Raw genomic sequence first — 19,779 nt, 5'->3', positions numbered from 1 at the left:
GCCTCCAAGTATCCTGAGACCTCAACCTTAATAGTCGACTCCAACACTTTCCCAACCTCAGAGGTCAGACTAACTGGCCTATAGCTTCTTTTCTTCTGCCTCTCTTCCTTCTTCCTTCTTGAAGAGTGGAATGACATTTGCAATTTTCCAGTCTTCTGGAACCATTCCAGAATCTAGTGATTTTTGAAAGATCATTACTAATGCCTCCATGATTTCTTCAGCCACCTCCTTCAGAACTCTGGGGTGTACACCATCTGGTCCAAGTGACTTTTCTACCTTCAGACCTTTCAGTTTCTTAACAACCTTCCCTCTAGTTATGGTAACTTCACACACTTCATGCCCCCAACACTCTGAACTTCCACCATACCGCTAATTCAGATCATCCGCCATTTGCTTGTCCCCCTTACCATCTCTCCAACATTGTTTTCCAGTGGTCTGATATCCACTCTCACCTCTTTTATACACTTGATGTGTCTGAAGAAACTTCTGATATCCTCTTTAATATTACTGGTTAGCTTACTTTCGTATTCCATATTTACCTTCATAAAACTTCCCAATCCTCTACCTTCCCATTAATTTTTGCTATATCATATGCCTTCTCTTTAATTTTTATGTTGGCTTTGACTTCTGTTGTTAGACTTGGTTGTTAATCTTTCCCTTATAATACCTCTTTCTCTTTGGGATGTATATACCCTGTGCCTTCCGAATTGCTTCCAGAAATTCCAGCCATTGTTGCTCTGTCATTATCCCTGCCAGTGTTGTTTTCCAATTAATTTTGGCCAACTCCTCTCTCATGCCTCTGTAATTCCCTTCACTTCACTGTAATACTGATACATCTGACTTTAGCTTCTCCTTCTCATTCTCAGAGTAAATTCAATTATATTATGATGACTTGCCCCAAAGGATTCTTTTACCTTAAGCTCTCTTATCAACTCTGGTTCACTGCACAACACCCAATCCAGAGTGGGCTCAACCACCTATAGGCGCCCTAGACATTCCCCCTTCAGTAATCCAGCACCAACATGATTTTCCCAGTCTACCTGCATATTGAAATTCCCCCATGACTATCATAACTTTACCCTTTTGGAATGCATTTTCTCCTTCCCACTGTAATTTGTAGACCGCATCCTTACTACTGTTTGTGGGTCTGTATTCAACTTCCATCAGTGTCTTTGTACCCTTGCAGTTCCTTAGTTCTACCCACAATGATCCAACACCTTCCGACCCTTTGTCACCCCTTTCTAATGACTTGATTTCTTTTTTTTTTGCCAACAGAGCAACGCCACCCTCCCTGCCTTCCTGCCTATCCTTTCGATGCAATGTATATCCTTAGACATTAAACTCCCAGCTGTAATCTTTACGTCATGATTCATTGGTGCTACAACATCATACCTGCCAATCTGCAACAGTGCTGCAAGTTCATCCACCCTATTCTGCGGATATGTGCTGGGTTCAGCATGTAAGTGCAGTTATGATGGAAGCACCGCAGCGACTCTACTTTTTTTAGAGGTTTGTGAAGATTCAGCATGTCATCTGAAACTTATACAGGCTTCTAGAGATGTGTGGTGAAGAGTATACTCGATTGACTGGTTGCATGATGGCCTGGTATGGAAACACCACTGTCCTTGACAACAAAATAGTGCATACAGCCCAGTCCATCACCATCACTGAGTACATCTACACTGATCGCTGTCGCAGGAAAGCAGCATCCATCATCAAGGACCCTCACCTCCCTGGGCCATGCTCTCTTCTCACTGCTACCATCGGGAAAGTACAGGAGCCTCAGAACACACACCCCCAAGTTCAGGAACAGTTATTATCCCGCAACTATCAGGCTCTTGCACTAAGTGGGATAACCACTCAATTTCACTCACTTCATCACTGAACTGTTCCCACAACCTATGGACTCACTTTCAAGGACTTTTATCTCATATTCTTAATATTTATTGTTTGTTTATTATAATTTTTTTTCTTTTTGTATTGGCACAGTTTGTCATCTTTTGCACTCTGGTTGTTTGCCTGTCCTATTGGATATGGTCTTTCATCAATTCTATTGTGTTTCTTGTATTTACCTGTGAATGCCCACAAGAAAATAAATTTCAGGGCTATATAAGGTAACATTTATGTATGTTGATACTAAACTTACTTTGAACTTTGTAACACAAGAGACATTTTGAGCAGATTTGGATTCATGTTACCAAAATTTCACAATAATTATCATTGATAAATCTAACTCACATGTTACAATGACGTAAACAGCTCCTTTCAGCATGTATTTCAGCTCCTTCTCCCTTGCCATCTCAATGGCCTTGGTAAAGACCCCTTCCCAAGAGTAAAGCTTCAAAAGCTGGAAGATAATTACAATGTAGATACAATAAGAACACCAATTTAATTATTTTGAACTGTTTATTTACATGTTTAAGTAGAAAGGCATTGACTGCAAGGGTAAAAAAATAAAACTTGAATGGCCACATTTGGAACAGAATAATCAATAAAACTCATAACATTTGTTTTAGAGGCCATGCAAGTGCTAGACACATTTCTCAAGAATTGTGATCTATCACTCTACTATAAAATATTTGCTAAGAGGAAGCTAGCTGTTCATTCTAGACACTCAATATTCCACAAAACACAATAGAGTTAGGCCTAATACCTAACTGGCAGACATGGCAGGAAGTCTCAATTATACCTTTCAAAGAAATAGAAATGTATCTAATTTATTCTCATTGTTAAATCCTCTTCACTTGCAGTTTAAAGCTGCAGTGATTAAAAAACGTGGCGAACAACTCTTGCTAGTAATTGGACAACCAGGTAGAACCAGTTGATTAAAGTAAGATCTGACGCAAAGATCCGAATCTTTGAACTTTAAATATGTGGTCTGACATACTGTAAAAGGGCAGCATGTCTTAGCATGATATCCCATGAGTGCATTGTCTGGGGAGTATGGACTTTGATGATAGGGGATAAAGCTGAAGGTGAGAGAATTAAATAAATAATTTGAGACAGGCAGTGCAGGAGGTGTGAGTATGTAAGAGTTGATGGAAACCATACTGATCTATGGGAAACAAAAACAGCGCTGTCACATTAGAGGCTGTTTAAGTTGGGGAAGCGAAAAGGAATGCAGCATCAATTGATAATGTTGTACTAAAAGTGGAAGGGCTATGAATTACTCTTGCTTTTGCAGTGTGAGGTTTCTTCAAAGAGGCATCTATCAAACCAGTACCCAAGAAGAGTGTGGTGACCTGCACCAAACATTACCGTCTGATAGCACTTACATAAATGGTAATGAAGAGTTTTGAGATCTTGGTTATGGTGCAAATCAACTCCTTCCTCAGAGATGACCTAGACCTGCTCCAATTTGCCTATTGCCACAACAAGTCAATGGCAGATGCGATTTTTCTGGCATATAGCTCTGCTCTGGATCATTTGGACAATGGGAACTCATATGTCAAACTGCTGTTCACCAACTACAGATCAGCATTCAACATAATCATCCCATCCAAATTCATTCTCTAACTTCTATACTCAGGCCTTTGTGCCTCTCTGCAACTCGATACTTGAATTCCTTATGGGCAGACCTCAGTTAGCGAGGATTGGTAATCATATTTCCTTCTTGGTCATCATCACAGGTACACCTCAAGGTTGCGTGCTTGGACCCTGCTCTACTCTCTATAAACACATGACTGTGTGGCTAAGTTCAGCCCCAATGCCACCTTCAAATTCACCAATGACACTGTAGTTGTTGGACAAATCACAGGGGGTGATGAGTTAGCATACTAGAGCAAGATAGGACATTGCGCTGAGCAGTGCCACAACAACAACCTCTAGCTCAACGAAGGCAAAACTAAAGATTTGACTGTTGACTTCAGGACAGGGAAGGGTTTACATAGGGGGAATATGCACCCATTTACATAGGGGGAATTTGACAGTGGAGAGAGTGAGCAACTTCCTGAGTGTTAACATATCAAATGATCTGTCCTGGACCCAAACACATAGATGTAATCGTAAAAAAAGTGTGCCCGCATCTTTGCTTAGGAGTTATAGGAGGTTTGGATTGCTACAGAACACTCGAACAGACTTCTGCGGATTGATAAGGAAATGGAAAAGGAAAAAAAAAACAAGAGATGTAACAAAAGACTGCAAGAGTTTCTACAGATGCGTAAACAAGACTAGCCAAAACTAATGAGCAACGCTTACAGGACAAATTTTATAGAGGAAAAAGGAAATGACAGGGAAATTAATCAAATACACAGGCAAAATCTTCAGTAAATAATAGAGGGCTCCAGGTCCAAAATAAATGAGATCAAATAAATAAATATTATCGAAAAGCAGATATCTGTGAACTCTGGTTGTCATCTTCTGAAATTCCTTAGATTCTAGAATGGTTCCCACAATGGAAGATTGTAAGTAATGTGGTTACACACAGTACTATGCAAAAACCTTGGTCACATACATATAGCTAGGATGCCCAGGACTTTTATACAATACTATGCTAATTTTATGTATTACACTGCAATGTTGCTGCCTAAAAAAATAAATTTCATGACATATGCGAGTGATGGTAAGTCTGATTCTGACAAGGTCTCTAATATGGACTGAAAGTGGTAAGGGGACAGGGAGAGTGGGATCATGGTTGGGAAAATGGGAAGGGAGAGGGAATGGAGTGGGAAGCACTAGAGAGACATTCTGTAATGATCAATAAACCAATTGCTTGGAATCAGGTCACCTTGCTTGGTGTCTCAGGGCTGGGTATGTCTACATCTGTGCCATTCCTGCCCCTGGCACGTCTTCTCTGCCACTTGCCCCACAACCCTCCTGCTGTGCTCCACCCTCACCATTCCAACATCCTTTGCTCCTGCCAGATTTAGAAACTCGATCTCCATTCTACGTTGACAAATACAGTACTGTACTGGATTTATGAATGGAATATCATGTCCTGAGGAACTATGCTGTCGTAAACAAGGTGGATATGGACAGACCAGTTTATATCTTATATTAGGAGCTTCAGAAGGCTTTCAATAAGTTCCCACACAAGAAACTTAAACAAAATTAGAGAATTGGTATTGGGAGTACTGTAAATACAAGCCAAGGATGAGAATTGGTTAATGGAAATATAGTTTGATTAAAGTGGTAATTTTCCAGTTGTGAGGCTATAGCCAGAGTGGTTCCGCAGAGATTGGTGCTGAGACCCAGGTTGTGATATATTGTGCTGCTGCAGCAAGAAGAGCTAATATTCATTGGCATGTATACCGTATGTATGTACAACCATGAGAATAAACTTGAACTTAAAATCATTTAAAATCTTAGGCATCTAGACAGCTCTACCATGCCAATCCAATTTACTTTTCTGCTACAAGATCTCTTCTTCTAGCATTGTTGCAAGTGAACTCTCTCCTTAAATAACAAGATTCAATTAAGTTTTCCTTATTGCTTCTTTCTTGACTTCTGCTGTAACCAAACTTTCACTCGGTTACCCTTTTGACACCAGCCTCTCAGAGCTGCCCACAATTCTGATAATTTGGCCAGTACCTTGCTTGTTTTTGCCACAGACGTCACACTTAAGAGTTACTTTCACAAACCTTCATTTACTTTACACATTCACATTTTGAAACACAACACTTGGAAACATGAAAGCACCTGGCATTTTAAACTCTGGAGGTGGAAATTTCAGTCTTAATCTCTACAGCCAAATTTTAGTGTAAGTTGCAAGATTCTGATCCAACAAGATGTTTTACAAGTTTAAAATGAAACTGGAATAAATAATATTCTGCTTTAATCCCTCTTGAATGCATGATCACAGAAGAGGGATGCTGTGAACCGAGTAATTTATTGCATTGCATCATGTACGTTATACCTCTTGCCGATTAATGAACAAAAGCCAATATATTGTAAACAGTGATAAAATTGCTTTGAGGATCATACGAAAATAGATATTTACAAATATGAAGTTAAATGCAATTAATTCAGCAGGTGCAATTTTCAAAGATAGATCTTAAAGGGACACACACATAATGCTGGAGGAACTCAGCAGGCTGGGCAGCAACAAAGGAAAAGAGTACAGTTGACATTTGAGACAGAGACCAAAACCAAGATGGTTTTGGTACAGGAACCTGCTGCGTTCCTCCAGCATTCTGTGTGTGGGGCTTGGATTTACAGCATTTGCAGATTGTCTCTTGTTCCTAAAAGGACACATTATAATGCAAGTTTATTCTTTCAACTCTGGAGAATGTTACCTCTGAATGATCCTACAATAAAAAGAAGTGAGGGAGTATTCTCTGAGGAAACTCAATAGTTTGCCTTGCAGGGTAAATATTGCTGATACAATATGGTCCTCCAATGCTGGAGCTAGATTCTAGCAGCTGTCACAGACTGACATTTCAACTCTGGCAATTATCATTCAAGGCAAGATCTGGGCTGACCACTTCCAAACTCCATCTTTATTGCCAAATACATGAATGTAACCTTTGAATGCATGGACACTGGGGAAGGCTGCAAGGCAGACAGTTGTGCTTAGACCATAAGGCCATAAGATATAGGAACAGAAGTAGGCCATTCAGCCCATCGAGTCTGCTCCACCATTCAATCATGGGCTGATCCAATTCTTCCAGTCATCCCCACTCCCCTGCCTTCTCCCCAGACCCTTTGATGCCCTGGCTAATCAAGAACCTATCTATCACTGCCTTAAATATACCCAATGACTTGGCCTCCACAGCCGCTCGAGGCAACAAATTCCACAGATTTACCACCCTCTCACTAAAGTAATTTCTCTGCATCTCAATTCTAAATGGACATCCTTCAATCCTGAAGATGTGCTCTCTACCATGGGAAATAACTTTGTCATATCTAATCTCTTAAGGCCTTTTAACATGAGGAGGTGGTGGAAGCAGGGACTCTCATGAACTTAAAAAACACATAGGAAAGTACCTCGATTGTCAAAGCATAGAAAACTGTGTACCTAATGTGGATAAATAGGATTAGAAAGGTCACAGTGGGCCCGAGGGCTGCTCCTGTGCAATACAACTCGGGGAACAGGAAACCTTCAGATGTGGCAGAGTTCAGAAGCACAGGTCTGGAATGATTCTGAGAATAAGAGGTTGAGAATGACCATGATCTGCTCTTCACAGGCACAGCAGCCAAGGCACAGATATTGTGGTATCTGAGGTTAAAGGAAGCCAGAGTTTTGTGAGGGAATAAAGAATGAGTGATAGTCTTTTAAATACTATTATTTCAAAGTGTTAGTAAACCTGACTGGTCCACAAGTAAATAAAGACTGCCATTGTCCGAACAAGCAAGAATGAAGATCCCATTGTAGATTAATTCTGGGTGCTAGGTCAACACTAGTTGGAGGAGCATTACACCCAACAAAGGTGCTAGGATAGACATACACTACTGACGAGTTGGGAGTTAAATATCATCATTGATTTTTCTTATCCCTAAAAATGAACACATTTTGCTTTATTCCTTTCAAGCCAATTTTCAATTTATGGAACATTTTCAGGTGTTGTGCAACTGACTTCTTCGCACATTAAGTCCAAAATCAATGAGAAGTCAAACCGATTTCTCGTGGCTAGTAAAGCATCATTATAATTTTAAAAAAATTTTAAAACATTTTTAAAAATTGAGATACAGTGCAGTATAGGCCCTTCCATGCCGCCCAGCAATCTCCTGATTTAATCCTAGCCTAATAACCATATAACATATAACAATCACAGCACGGAAACAGGCCATCTCGGCCCTCCTAGTCCATGCCGAACCCTTAATCTCACCTAGTCCCACCTACCCGCAGTCAGCCCATAACCCTCCACTCCTTTCCTGTCCATATACCTATCCAATTTTACCTTAAATGACACAATTGAACTGGCCTCTACTACTTCTACAGGAAGCTCATTCCACACAGCTATCACTCTTTGAGTAAAGAAATACCCCCTCGTGTTTCCCTTAAACTTCTGCCCCCTAACTCTCAAATCATGTCCTCTAGTTTGAATCTCCCCTACTCTCAATGGAAACAGCCTATTCACATCAACTCTATCTATCCCTCTCAAAATTTTAAATACCTCGATCAAATCCCCCCTCAACCTTCTACGCTCCAATGAATAGAGACCTAACTTGTTCAACCTTTCTCTGTAACTTAATTGCTGAAACCCAGGTAACATCCTAGTAAATCGTCTCTGCACTCTCTCTAATTTATTGATATCTTTCCTATAATTCGGTGACCAGAACTGCACACGATATTCCAAATTTGGCCTTACCAATGCTTTGTACAACTTTAGCATTACATCCCAACTTCTGTACTCAATGCTTTGATTTATAAAGGCCAGCGTTCCAAAAGCCCTCTTCACCACCCTATCTACATGAGACTCCACTTTCAGGGAACTATGCACAGTTATTCCTAGATCTCTCTGTTCCTCTGCATTCCTCAATGCCCTACCATTTACTCTGTATGTTCTATTTGGATTATTCCTGCCAAAGTGTAGAACCTCACACTTCTCAGCATTAAACTCCATCTGCCAACGTTCAGCCCATTCTTCTAACTGGCATAAATCTCCCTGCAAGCTTTGAAAACCCACCTCATTATCTACAACACCTCCTACCTTAGTATCATCGGCATACTTACTAATCCAATTTACCACCCCATCATCCAGATCATTTATCTATATTACAAACAACATTGGGCCCAAAACAGATCCCTGAGGCACCCCGCTAGTCACCGGCCTCCATCCCGATAAACAATTATCCACCACTACTCTCTGGCATCTCCCATCTAGCCACTGTTGAATCCATTTTTATTACTCCAGCATTAATACCTAACGACTGAACCTTCTTAACTAACCTTCCATGTGGAACTTTGTCAAAGGCTTTGCTGAAGTCCATATAGACTACATCCACTGCCTTACCCTCGTCAACATTCCTCGTAACTTCTTCAAAAAATTCAATAAGGTTTGTCAAACATGACCTTCCACGCACAAATCCATGCTGGCTACTTCTAATCAGATCCCATCTATCCAGATAATTATAAATACTATCTCTAAGAATACTTTCCATTAATTTACCCACCACTGATGTCAAACTGACTGGTCTATAATTGCTAGGCTTCCTTCTAGAACCCTTTTTAAACAATGGAACCACATGAGCAATACGCCAATCCTCCGGCACAATCCCCGTTTCTAATGACATCTGAAAGATCTCCGTCAGAGCTCCTGCTATTTCTACACAAACTTCCCTCAAGGTCCTGGGGAATATCCTGTCAGGACCCGGAGATTTATCCACTTTTAAATTTCTTAAAAGCGCCAGTACCTCCACCTCTTTAATTGTCATAGGTTCCATAACTTCCTTACTTGTTTCCCACACCTTAGACAATTCAATATCCTTCTCCTTAGTGAATACCGAAGAGAAGAAGTCATTCAAAATCTCTCCCATCTCCTTCGGTTCCACACATAGCTGACCACTCTGATTCTCTAAGGGGCCAATTTTATCCCTCACTATCCTCTTGCTTTTAATATAACTGTAGAAACCTTTCTGATTTACTTTCACCTTATTTGCCAAACCAACCTCGTATCTTCTTTTAGCTTTTCTAATCTCTTTCTTAAGATTCCTTTTACATTCTTTATATTCCTCGAGCAATTCCTTTACTCCATGCTGCCTATATCTACTGTAGACATCCCTCTTTTTCTGAACCAAATTTCTAATATCCCTTGAAAACCATGGTGCTCTCAAACCTTTAACCTTTCCTTTCACCCTAACAGGAACATAAAGATTCTGTATCCTCATAATTTCACCCTTAAATGACCTCCATTTCTCTATTACATCCTTCCCATAAAACAACTTGACCCAATCCACTCTCTCTAAATCCCTTCACATCCCCTCAAAGTTAGCCTTTCTCCAATCAAAAATCTCAACTCTAGGTCCAGTCCTGTCCTTCTCCATAATTATATTGAAGCTAATGCTATTGTGATCACTGGACCCGAAGTGCTCCCCAACACATACATCTGTCAGCTGACCTATCGCATTCCCTAACAGGAGATCCAACACTGCCCCATCTCTAGTCAGTACTTCTATGTATTGTTGCAAAAAACTATCCTGCACACATTTCACAAACTCTAAACCATCCAGCCCTTTTACAGAATGAGCTTCCCAGTCTACGTGTGGAAAATTAAAATCTCCCACAATCACCACCTTGTGTTTACTACAAATATCTGCTATCTCCTTACACATTTGCTCTTCCAACTCACGCGCCCCATTAGGTGGCCTATAATACACTCCTATCAGTGTTACTGCACCTTTCCCATTCTTCAATTCCACCCAAATGGCCTCCCTAGAGGAGCTCTCTAATCTATCCTTCCAAAGCACCGCCATAAGATTTTCTCGGACAAGCAATGCAACACCTCCTCCTCTGGCCCCTCCTACTCTATCACACCTGAAGCAACTAAATCCAGGAATATTTAGTTGCCAATCACACCCTTCCTGCAACCATGTTTCACTAATAGCTACAACATCATAATTCCAGGTATCAATCCACGCTTTAAGCTCATCCACCTTTCTTACAATGCTCCTAGCATTAAAATAGATACATTTAAGATACTCTCCATCTCCTCCTCTCTTTCCATCCCTAACAATGCATTCAAATTTATTATCCTTTTCTTTCTTCTCCCCTACATCTTCGGGCTGAGCGCATTCCTTCTCCATCACCTGCCTTTCCTCCCTCACACACTGTCTATTTACTTGCTCCACTGGTGAACTAACCTCCTCTCCCATAGTCTCCTCAAATAGTCTCCCGCCCCCCCATCTTACTAGTTTAAAGTCCGCCCTGTAGCCCTAGCAAACCTCCCCGCTAGGATATTGGTCCCCCCAGGATTCAAGTGTAACCCGTCCTTCTTGAACAGGTCACGTCTGCCCCAGAAGAGGTCCCAATGATCCAGAAACTTGAATCCCTGCCCCCTGCTCCAATCCCACAGCCACGCATTCATCCTCCACCTAATTCTATTCCTACTCTCACTGTCGCGTGGCACAGGCAGTAATCCCGAGATTACTACCTTTGCGGTCCTTCTTCTTAACTGCCTTCCTAACTCCCTATACTCTCGTTTCAGGACCTCTTCCCCTTTCCTTCCTATGTCATTGGTACCTACATGTACCACGACCTCTGGCTCTTCACCCTCCCACTTCAGGATATCTTGGACGCGATCAGAAACGTCCCGAACCCTGGCACCAGGGAGGCAAATTACCATCCGGGACTCCCGATCACCTCCACAGAACCGCCTGTCTGAACCCCTGATTATCGAGTCCCCTATTACTATGGTCCTCTTTCTTCTATCCCTACCCTTCTGAGCTACAGGGCCGTCCTCTGTGCCGGAGGCTCGGCCACTGTCACTCCCACCAGGTAGGCTGTCCCCCCCAACAGTACTCAAACATGAGTACTTATTGTCAAGGGGTACAGCCACTGGTGTACTCTCTAGTACCTGCCTCTTCCCCTTCCTGACTGTAACCCACCTATCTGCCTCCCGTGGTTCCGGAGTGACCACCTGCCTGTAACTCCTCTCTATCACCTCCTCACTCTCCCTGACCAGGCGAAGGTCATCGAGCTGTAGCTCCAGTTCCCTAACTCGGTCCCTCAGGAGCTGCAGTTTGGCGCACCTGGCGCAGATGTGGACGTCCGGGAGGCTCGGAGACTCCAGGATCTCCCACATCCGACACCGAGAACAACAAGCTGCCCTCATACTCATACCTCCCAAATAACTGAAAATACAAGAACTAAAAGATAAGCCTACTCTGCCCTCTTCCGCCTAAGCCCCCTGAGCCCAAGCCCTACACTCTGCGCCCGGCTCACTCCGCTGCCCGCAAACGAAGCTGCCCGCTTCTTAAGGCGGCATTCTTTATATATCTTCCCTCCTTCCCGGGCCTCCTTCACGCGCCTGCGCAGTCCCGCCTCTCAGAACTCCGATCTGAGAAGCAATTGGACAATTTGAAAATGGCCGCCGCTGCACTCCCTCTCAAGCCTCGCTGTCCTCTTCCAAAAGGACAGTTTATAATGACAGGACAGTTTATAATGACCAATCAACCTACCAACTGGCATGTCTTTGGACTGTGGGAGGAAACACACGTGGTCATGTGGAGAATGTACAAACTCTTTACAGGCAGCTGTGGGTTTTGAACCTGGGTTGCGTGTACTGTAAAGTGTGTGCTAACCACTATGCTACCATGCAGCATTATGCTACAGATTTAATTTCAAATAAGGTAAAGCCTTGAAGTCGTGAGCTGAAATAACTTTGAGATCAGCCACCACGCAACTTCTCAACCATGGAACAGATGTGGTTAGTCAAGACTCAGAAGATTTAAACTTCTTAGACTGTTTTGCAGAGAATAGTTTCGATCTAGGTCTCACTGGGACTGAAGGGAATGCTACCATGTTCGCAATAATTAAGGATATTATTATTTGACTGAAAAAATTATCAGGGGAGTAACCTAATAAGCAGTATTCAAAGAAACATACTGCTCTGTGTCTTAAATTGATTTTTGGAATTAGAGCTGCTGAAAAGTTCCTCAATTCGGTAGAACAAAATTCAAGTTATTTGCAATCATAGTGATAAAGTCACTGAGTCATATTGCACAGAAGCAACCCTCGGGCCCACTATAACCTATATAATCCTATTAGGTACACAGCCTTGACAATTGAAGTACTTGTCTACGTTTCTTAAGTGTCCTGAGAGTCCCTGTCTACACCACCTCCTCAGGTAATATTTTCCAGACTCCAACCAGCTCTTGTGCAACAAAGTTCCCTTCAGATCTCTTCCAAACGTTCACCTCTCACCTTAAACCTGATCACATATTCCTTATTCAATTAACTGATCCAGGTGGTCTGTCAAGTCAGAATGAAATGGCATCTTGGTACGACAGTAGATAGTATTCTTTTAACATCAGACAGTGAACTGAATTCTCCAAGATAATAGTTTTATGTGCATTGTTTTTCCAAGTTAAAAGAGGAATGCAGAATTGGATTTGATTAACCTTGAGTAGCAGTCATTACCTTTATGTTCTGCAGCATTTCGTGGGATTTCTTAATCCTGTCATCTGAACACTTCATTGTTTCTTGTTGAATAGAAATAAATTTTTTCGCGATGAAGTACTGCAGAGGGGTGAGCAGGATAATGATAGAAACTCCTATCAAAGCACTGTACCCCAGTTGTAGATAGAGTAGCAGAATTGTCAATATAATCTGAAATCAAGATACAAGTAATACAGTAAATAGAAAATTAATTAAGTAGTATATAAATAATAAATGGTTTATGCAATTGCAATTGAAATACAGGCTTTAAAATCCTGACCATATTCACAGCGCATTCTTTCAGGAAGGCAAATAGTATTGTCAACAATGCCTGTCATCCTGGCCATCTCTTTTAATCTTCTGCCTTCTGGGAGAAGTTGCAGGAGTTTGATAGCCTGAATGATGAGACTCAAGAACAGCTTCTTCCGCACTACTAAGACTAACTTCTGAACAAGTCACCTCTTTCCCGTCCCCTTCTGAGTAGTGCCGTGGCAATCTCGGAATTATTAGTTCTACGTCACTCAGTTGTTCTGCTCTTGTTACTTCAGCATTTCTTTTTGCATGACTTCACATTGCACCACCACCTTTGTACCATTCTGTTGTTCTACACTTGTGTATTTATTATTTACTATCTATGCTGCCTGCTCAAGGGAGCAAGGGGATTTCATCACACGCTAGTGTATATGGCAATAAACTTGTCTGAATCTGAAATTCCCTCTCCTTTTTTTTCTTTAAATATATGGTAATTGTTAGCAGTCATAGCATTCATTGCCCATTCCCAATTACCCCTGAAAAGATGGGCCTAAGATGCTTTCTTGAATTGATGCAGTTTATGGGATTATGGTACATCCAAAGTAGCATCGGTAAGGGAACTCCAGTATTTTGATGAAGCCACAATAATATTATTCAAAGTAAAGATGATATGCAATTTTGGGGAATGTGGTTAGCTGAGCCAAAAATACACACCATGCTGGTGACTTAATGGATGATAAACATTGCCCTTTATTATTCCCTGTGATATTTGAATATTTTGACTGTTGTTTCAGAACTTCAGCTATTCCTACCCTAGTGGTTTTTTTGCAACAGCTGGTTACTTACTAATTTTCTTCAATATCCCTGACAGAATATGGAAAGTTTGCTATTTTGTCACGAAATTGATCAATTCTGGAAATTTCCAGGAAAATCAAAGGTTTCAAAATGTACGCATTATAATCTTCAGAAACTACCATTGAGATTGCTTCAGTAAGTTGAGGTTTGTTGATTAAAAATGGGAATCTCAAATTACTGAGATTAACTTGAACTCGTCAGTAGTTAGTGTTTTACTTCTCAACTTTTCATGGGAGAAGTGTGAAGAAATTGATGGATAGTTACTATTAACAAAAGGATTATGTTTCTCCAGAAAAATGACTGCAGTTCTATCTGAACTGTTGGCATTCCCTTTGTAACTGTTAGGAAGTTTGGAACTCCTTATAAGTATACACAAATATGGATGTCTCAAACTTCCTGGAAGATTTAGCTACTGTAATTACCATTCTATTCTGACATTTGATGGTGAAAAATCAACTTCCTGCAGCTTCCCAGACATTGCACTCCCAATTACATTTCAGTGACTCTATCAAATTGATATAACAATATAAATTGATTTAACTTAATGCATGTAATTTTAAAAATGTTCTAATTGGTTTTAATTTAATTTTGCTGACAATGCTTTCATAATAATGATTTTTTAAATGAGTTTTTGCTATCAAAATCATTTTGAAAAAAACAATTAAAAATATTTTGACAGTTAATATGCATGAATATGTGACTTACTTTGATGACTGTCAAAGTATTTGTGAGCAAGACTTATCATTAAAGAGAGAAGTATTGCCCTTTCAAAAAAAAAACCAGGTCATTGATGGGTTCTACTTTCAGTAAAAACTACTCATCTCAATAAAAATTGCTCATTTCAATTTCCTTAGCAACTACAACAAAATGAATTTCAAAGGAAACCCACTTGTTGACTAATGGTGCTGAATTGATTGTTTATTTGTCACCAGGAACATAATCCCACTGATTAACAATATGTATCACAATATGGTTCAAACCTTTTTGTAGGTATGTCCCTTTTTGAAACAAAAAACTTGTTTAAAGTATACTTAGTAGGGCACAGACATGCAGGTTTATATTTATTTCAGTTGCAAAAGTAAGGCCATATTTCTAAATAAAATTCCTTCAATAATATCTTTATTTCTATTGTCCGTATTCTTTAAGTATGTGGTTCCAGTGTGCTTAAGGGGAGACAGCTGCAATTCTTCCAAATTATTTATGCATGATCTAGTATTCTAGTAAACCCAGTGAGGAAAGGCCAGTTTATGATATCTTTCCTACAAAAATCAATCTGCTCATTTAGCTCTCTATTAAATTTGACATACCTGTATTGGAATGGAAATTATATAGAATCCCAAAAAAGCCACCATCATTATTTGATAAGTATCCACTGACATGTAATTGATAACCTGGCCCGTCGTCAGATGTTCTCCATTGAAGACCCACACTGGCAGTGATAACGCTTTCAAATAAATCATGGCCTGGAAGAATAATATGGAAATATTCATATTTCTGATTTTTAAATATGTATTCCCCTAGTAGCATGGGGCTCTTGCTGACTGATTTATTGCTTATTATTAACTGCCCTTAAGGAGATGGAGATGAGCTATAGTTTTAAAGTGGTGGAGTTCTTCGGCTAAAGGTAGACCCAGTGTCGTTAGTTAGCTATGGTAATTCCAGGTTTTAACTTAGTGAACATGAAGGACCAGTGATATATTGCTAAGTGGGGATGGTGTGTGACTGGGAGGGGAGTCTGCAGGTGTTCATAGCGCTTGTGCATTTTGATGGTGGAAGATGAGTGGATGGGTAGTATTGTCGTTGTAGGTGAGGTAATATTTTTTTTGAAGTGTGAAATATAAACACGACTTAATCAAAGCCACGATGAATACCAATGAGAGCAACGCATTGGTTACAATGTATGGTGAGGGTCAACGTCTGAAAACTCAGTACGGCCTAGCAAAGTGGAAAGCAGATGTGCTGCTGGATTTAATGTTAAGATAATTAAACTCTTTCACTGCCTGACAATCAGTCAAAAGGAAAACCTGCAGGCTGTCAGAGAAGAAAGATACGGTAGTCCTAAAAGGCAGCAGCTGAAGTTTACTTGACATGGCACAGGGCAATTCAGAACATTGGAGCTGGAAAGTGCGAGTAGAAGAGAGAGAGGCAAAGCCCAATCTGTAACAAATCGCACAGGCCTCAGGGCAGAAACCCGTCTTGAGTTTTGGGGATTGGGAGTTGAGAAAAGATGATGGACAGTGCAAGATGTTTGGAAACTGTGGCAAGGCTAGAAGGACAGACAATAGTTAATGGAGAGGGTTGGGGTATCAAGTTTACTGGGAGAGGCTGGGGTGAGGGTACACACCAGTTTCTTGCGCTCAAAGTAGTTCTGGAATAATCATTAAACTATTAGAATCAGAAGTGCTTACAGCACATTTTAGTTTTTGTATTTCCCAGTCCCTGAAAAACTTGAAACCAGTCTGTTTGCTAAAATTTTGTGCACCCAACCTTTCTCAGCTAGTTCATCTCCCACTTTTGTTTGCCCACCCTTCCTCATTCCTCTATGAGAAAAAACTGGAACTAAGGATGAGAAGAGGGGAGACTGAAGTTCTAAAACAAGTTCTCTTAAATGGTCACCAAGCTGAAACATCAGCTCTGTATTTCTCTCTACACCTGTTGCCTGACCTATTGAATACCTCCCACATTTTCCCCTTTTATTTTATATCGGGGGAAAGAGACTGGGGTATTGACAGTTGGTTGAACACTTCATTACCATCCAAAGACCCTGCTGATTTCAAACAACTTTATAACATGAGAACATAAGAAATAGGAGCAGGAGTAGGCCATCCAGCCCATCGAGCCTACCCCACCATTCAATCAGATCATGGCTGATTTGTCCATATACTCAGCTCCATCTACCTGCCTTTTCCCCATAACCCTGTCAGGTCATTGGATTAAGTCACAGACAGCTATAAAATTTTAAGAATGGCCAACAAGTAATCTACAGGAGTAGCTCCGTAAATCTAGTGGTATCTGTGGGAGAAAAGAAATTGCTGATCCTTTGGGTTGATGTAGGGTTTCAATCCAAAATGTTTACCATTTCTTTCCTATCAGCTGCTAAGTTCCTCCAGCAGATTATTTGTTCCTTCAAATTCCAGCATCTGCATTCTCTTGTGTGTCTGTTAAAGAAAGGTTACCTTTTGCTTAAAACGCAGAAGTGACCACTGTCCTGGCAGGTGGAATTCAACCTGGAAAAGTGTGAAGTGTTTCACGTTGAATTTGAAGGCAAAAAAACGGGGTTGATGGGAGGATCCTTTGCAGTGTGGAGGAAAAGAGAGATCTTGGGGTCCACATCCACAGGTCTTTCAGTGCTGCTGCAGAAATTGACAGGGTTGTTCAGAATGCATATGGAGTGTTGGCCTTCACTAGATGATGGTTTGAGTTCAACAGCCACAAGATATTGAACATAGAGTTGCAGCTCGATAAAACCCCGGTTAGACCACATTTGGAATATTTTGTTCAGTTCAGGTCACCTCATTATAGAAAGGATGTGGAAATTGGAAAGAGGATGCAGAGGAGATTTACTAGGATGCTGGCTGAATTAGAGAGCATGTCTTCTGAGGATAGGTTGAGCGAGCTGGGGGGGTTTTACTCTTTGAAGCGAAGGAGGGCAAGGAGTGACTTGATAGAGGTGTACAGGATGGTAAGAGACATACATTTGGTGGCCAGCCACTAGAAAGGGCTAATATGATGGGCACAATATTTTAGGGTGATTGGAGGGAAGTATAGGAAGAATGTTTAGAAATATGTTTTTTTAAAAACACAGAGAGTGGTAGGTGCACAGAACATACTGCCAGAGGTGGTGCTGGTGGAGGCAGATATATTAGGAACATTTAAGAAACCCTTAGATTGGCACATGGTTGATAGGAAAATGGAGGGCTATGTGAGAGGGAAGGGTTAGATTGATCTAAGAGTAGGTTAAAATGTCAGTACACCATTGTTGGCTAAAGAGCCTATTCTATTCTGTAATATTCTATGTCCTAAAATCAAAGTCCAGGAAAAAAAGTCAACACTTAGAGGGGGAAGGAGAAAATTCACTGAAGGGAGAATGGAATAAACCGAAAGAATCTTACCTGCAGACCTGATTTTATGCGTATTCCATCTCGAATTACAATGTAGAAGGCTGTCTGTTGGCAGAGGTGGCGAAAGAGCACTGCGCACAGCATCAAGAATGCCAAAATGTAGCCATTATTAGTAAATTCCCAGAAACTCACAAAATGTACTCCCTAAGTAAAATTAGGATATAGAACACTATTATAATTCATTAAACTTGCCCATTACCTCCACAAACAGATACATTTAGTTGAGCATGTTGATTTTCTGTTTTACATTCAGCTTTTTGATCGTCATAAGTTTATCATCAGATTGGTGTGGACCTGGTAATAGTAATGACATTGAATGTTAAGTGTAGCTAGTTATATTCTCGTTTGTGGGAGATGGTATTTGCTTGGTTCTTTTGAAATGAGTGTTTACCTGTCACTTATCAGATTGTGCCTGAATGTAGTCTAGTTCTTGCTGATCCATTTGCTGAAGTGTAGAATGTTCTTGCTTCTGGAAATTTGCTTCAGTGGAAGTAAGGATATTGGTGAAACATGTTGAGATAACTAGGCCAAGGATATTGCATGAGGGATGTCCTCAGCGGGGATGAAGAACCACCATTCGTTAACTTTCTTTTATATGACTCCAACCACTTCAATTCCCAATGACTCCAGGACACCCTGATGTCTTGGGCAGTAACTCTCACCCGAATTTTGGAACTTCACTCTTTGGTGCAAGTTTGAAGCTGAGTGTTCCTGGTGAGACGGGCATCAGCAAATACGTAACTGGTACCAAGTACACTGCATTCACAATGTTATCCACAGGTTCCATCACATTGTTTATAATTAAGAGTGGATTGGGTGGTAATTGGCTGGATTAGATATACCATACTTTTAATGAGCAGAACATACTAGACAATTATCCAAATTGTTGGATAAATGCCAGTGTTGTACCTATATCGGAAATTTACTTCAACTGTGTTTTAAGAAGTTCTAGTTATCAAAGGCTTTGGAAATTACTGAAACACCATCAATGGGGTTCAAGTGAGGAGCTTTAGAAATGTTGCTTGAATTAAAGTCACTGTTCGTGGACTGTTCACAGGGCTATCACAGGTTGCAGTTAGAGAGAACATGTAAGTCTATATAAGGCTGTTGCAGCAAAAGGGGTTGTGAGGATGAGGTAAAGTGAACATACTCCAGCTCAATGATTTGTTCTCGAAAATGTGGGGGTGAGGGAGGAAAATTTCGCAGAGATAAAAACATCTTTGGGAAATCCAAAGTGAAAACCACAAAGTTCAGGTCAACAGTAAGCTGTTATATGCAAGTTCTAAATACCAAACTATATAGCTTTGGTGTTCAATAGGTACTCCTAGTGATTCAATACAATAAAATCAGGCATCATTTACTATACATGTCATAAGATGGAATCTTTGACCAAACTAGGATTCTGTTTAATTACCGATTTTCTTTAAAGATTAGCCTGACTATCACATATTCATCGAAACACACAGTGAAATGTATCATTTGCGTCAAATTAAATCAGCGTAGATTTTGCTGAGG

At 40.6% G+C, this 19,779-nt stretch overlaps 1 protein-coding gene across 1 annotated transcript in view; it reads right to left on the bottom strand.

Annotated features, from left to right (window-relative positions):
• LOC132383142 (ATP-binding cassette sub-family C member 9-like) overlaps nt 1–19,779 on the bottom strand; it is a 113,774-nt gene that overhangs the window by 79,339 nt on the left and 14,656 nt on the right. The window contains exons 7-10 of the mRNA XM_059954028.1: nt 18,256–18,408; nt 15,451–15,606; nt 13,019–13,207; nt 2,239–2,347 (exon numbers count right to left, since the gene is read on the bottom strand). Of these exons, the coding sequence (XP_059810011.1) occupies nt 2,239–2,347; nt 13,019–13,207; nt 15,451–15,606; nt 18,256–18,408 (607 nt within the window). The remainder of the gene's footprint in view (nt 1–2,238; nt 2,348–13,018; nt 13,208–15,450; nt 15,607–18,255; nt 18,409–19,779) is intronic.

The sequence above is a fragment of the Hypanus sabinus genome, chromosome 1 (assembly GCF_030144855.1).
Source record: "Hypanus sabinus isolate sHypSab1 chromosome 1, sHypSab1.hap1, whole genome shotgun sequence".
In the NCBI taxonomy this organism is placed as follows: Eukaryota; Metazoa; Chordata; class Chondrichthyes; order Myliobatiformes; family Dasyatidae; genus Hypanus; species Hypanus sabinus.
This window is presented reverse-complemented; position numbering and strand designations above follow the sequence as displayed.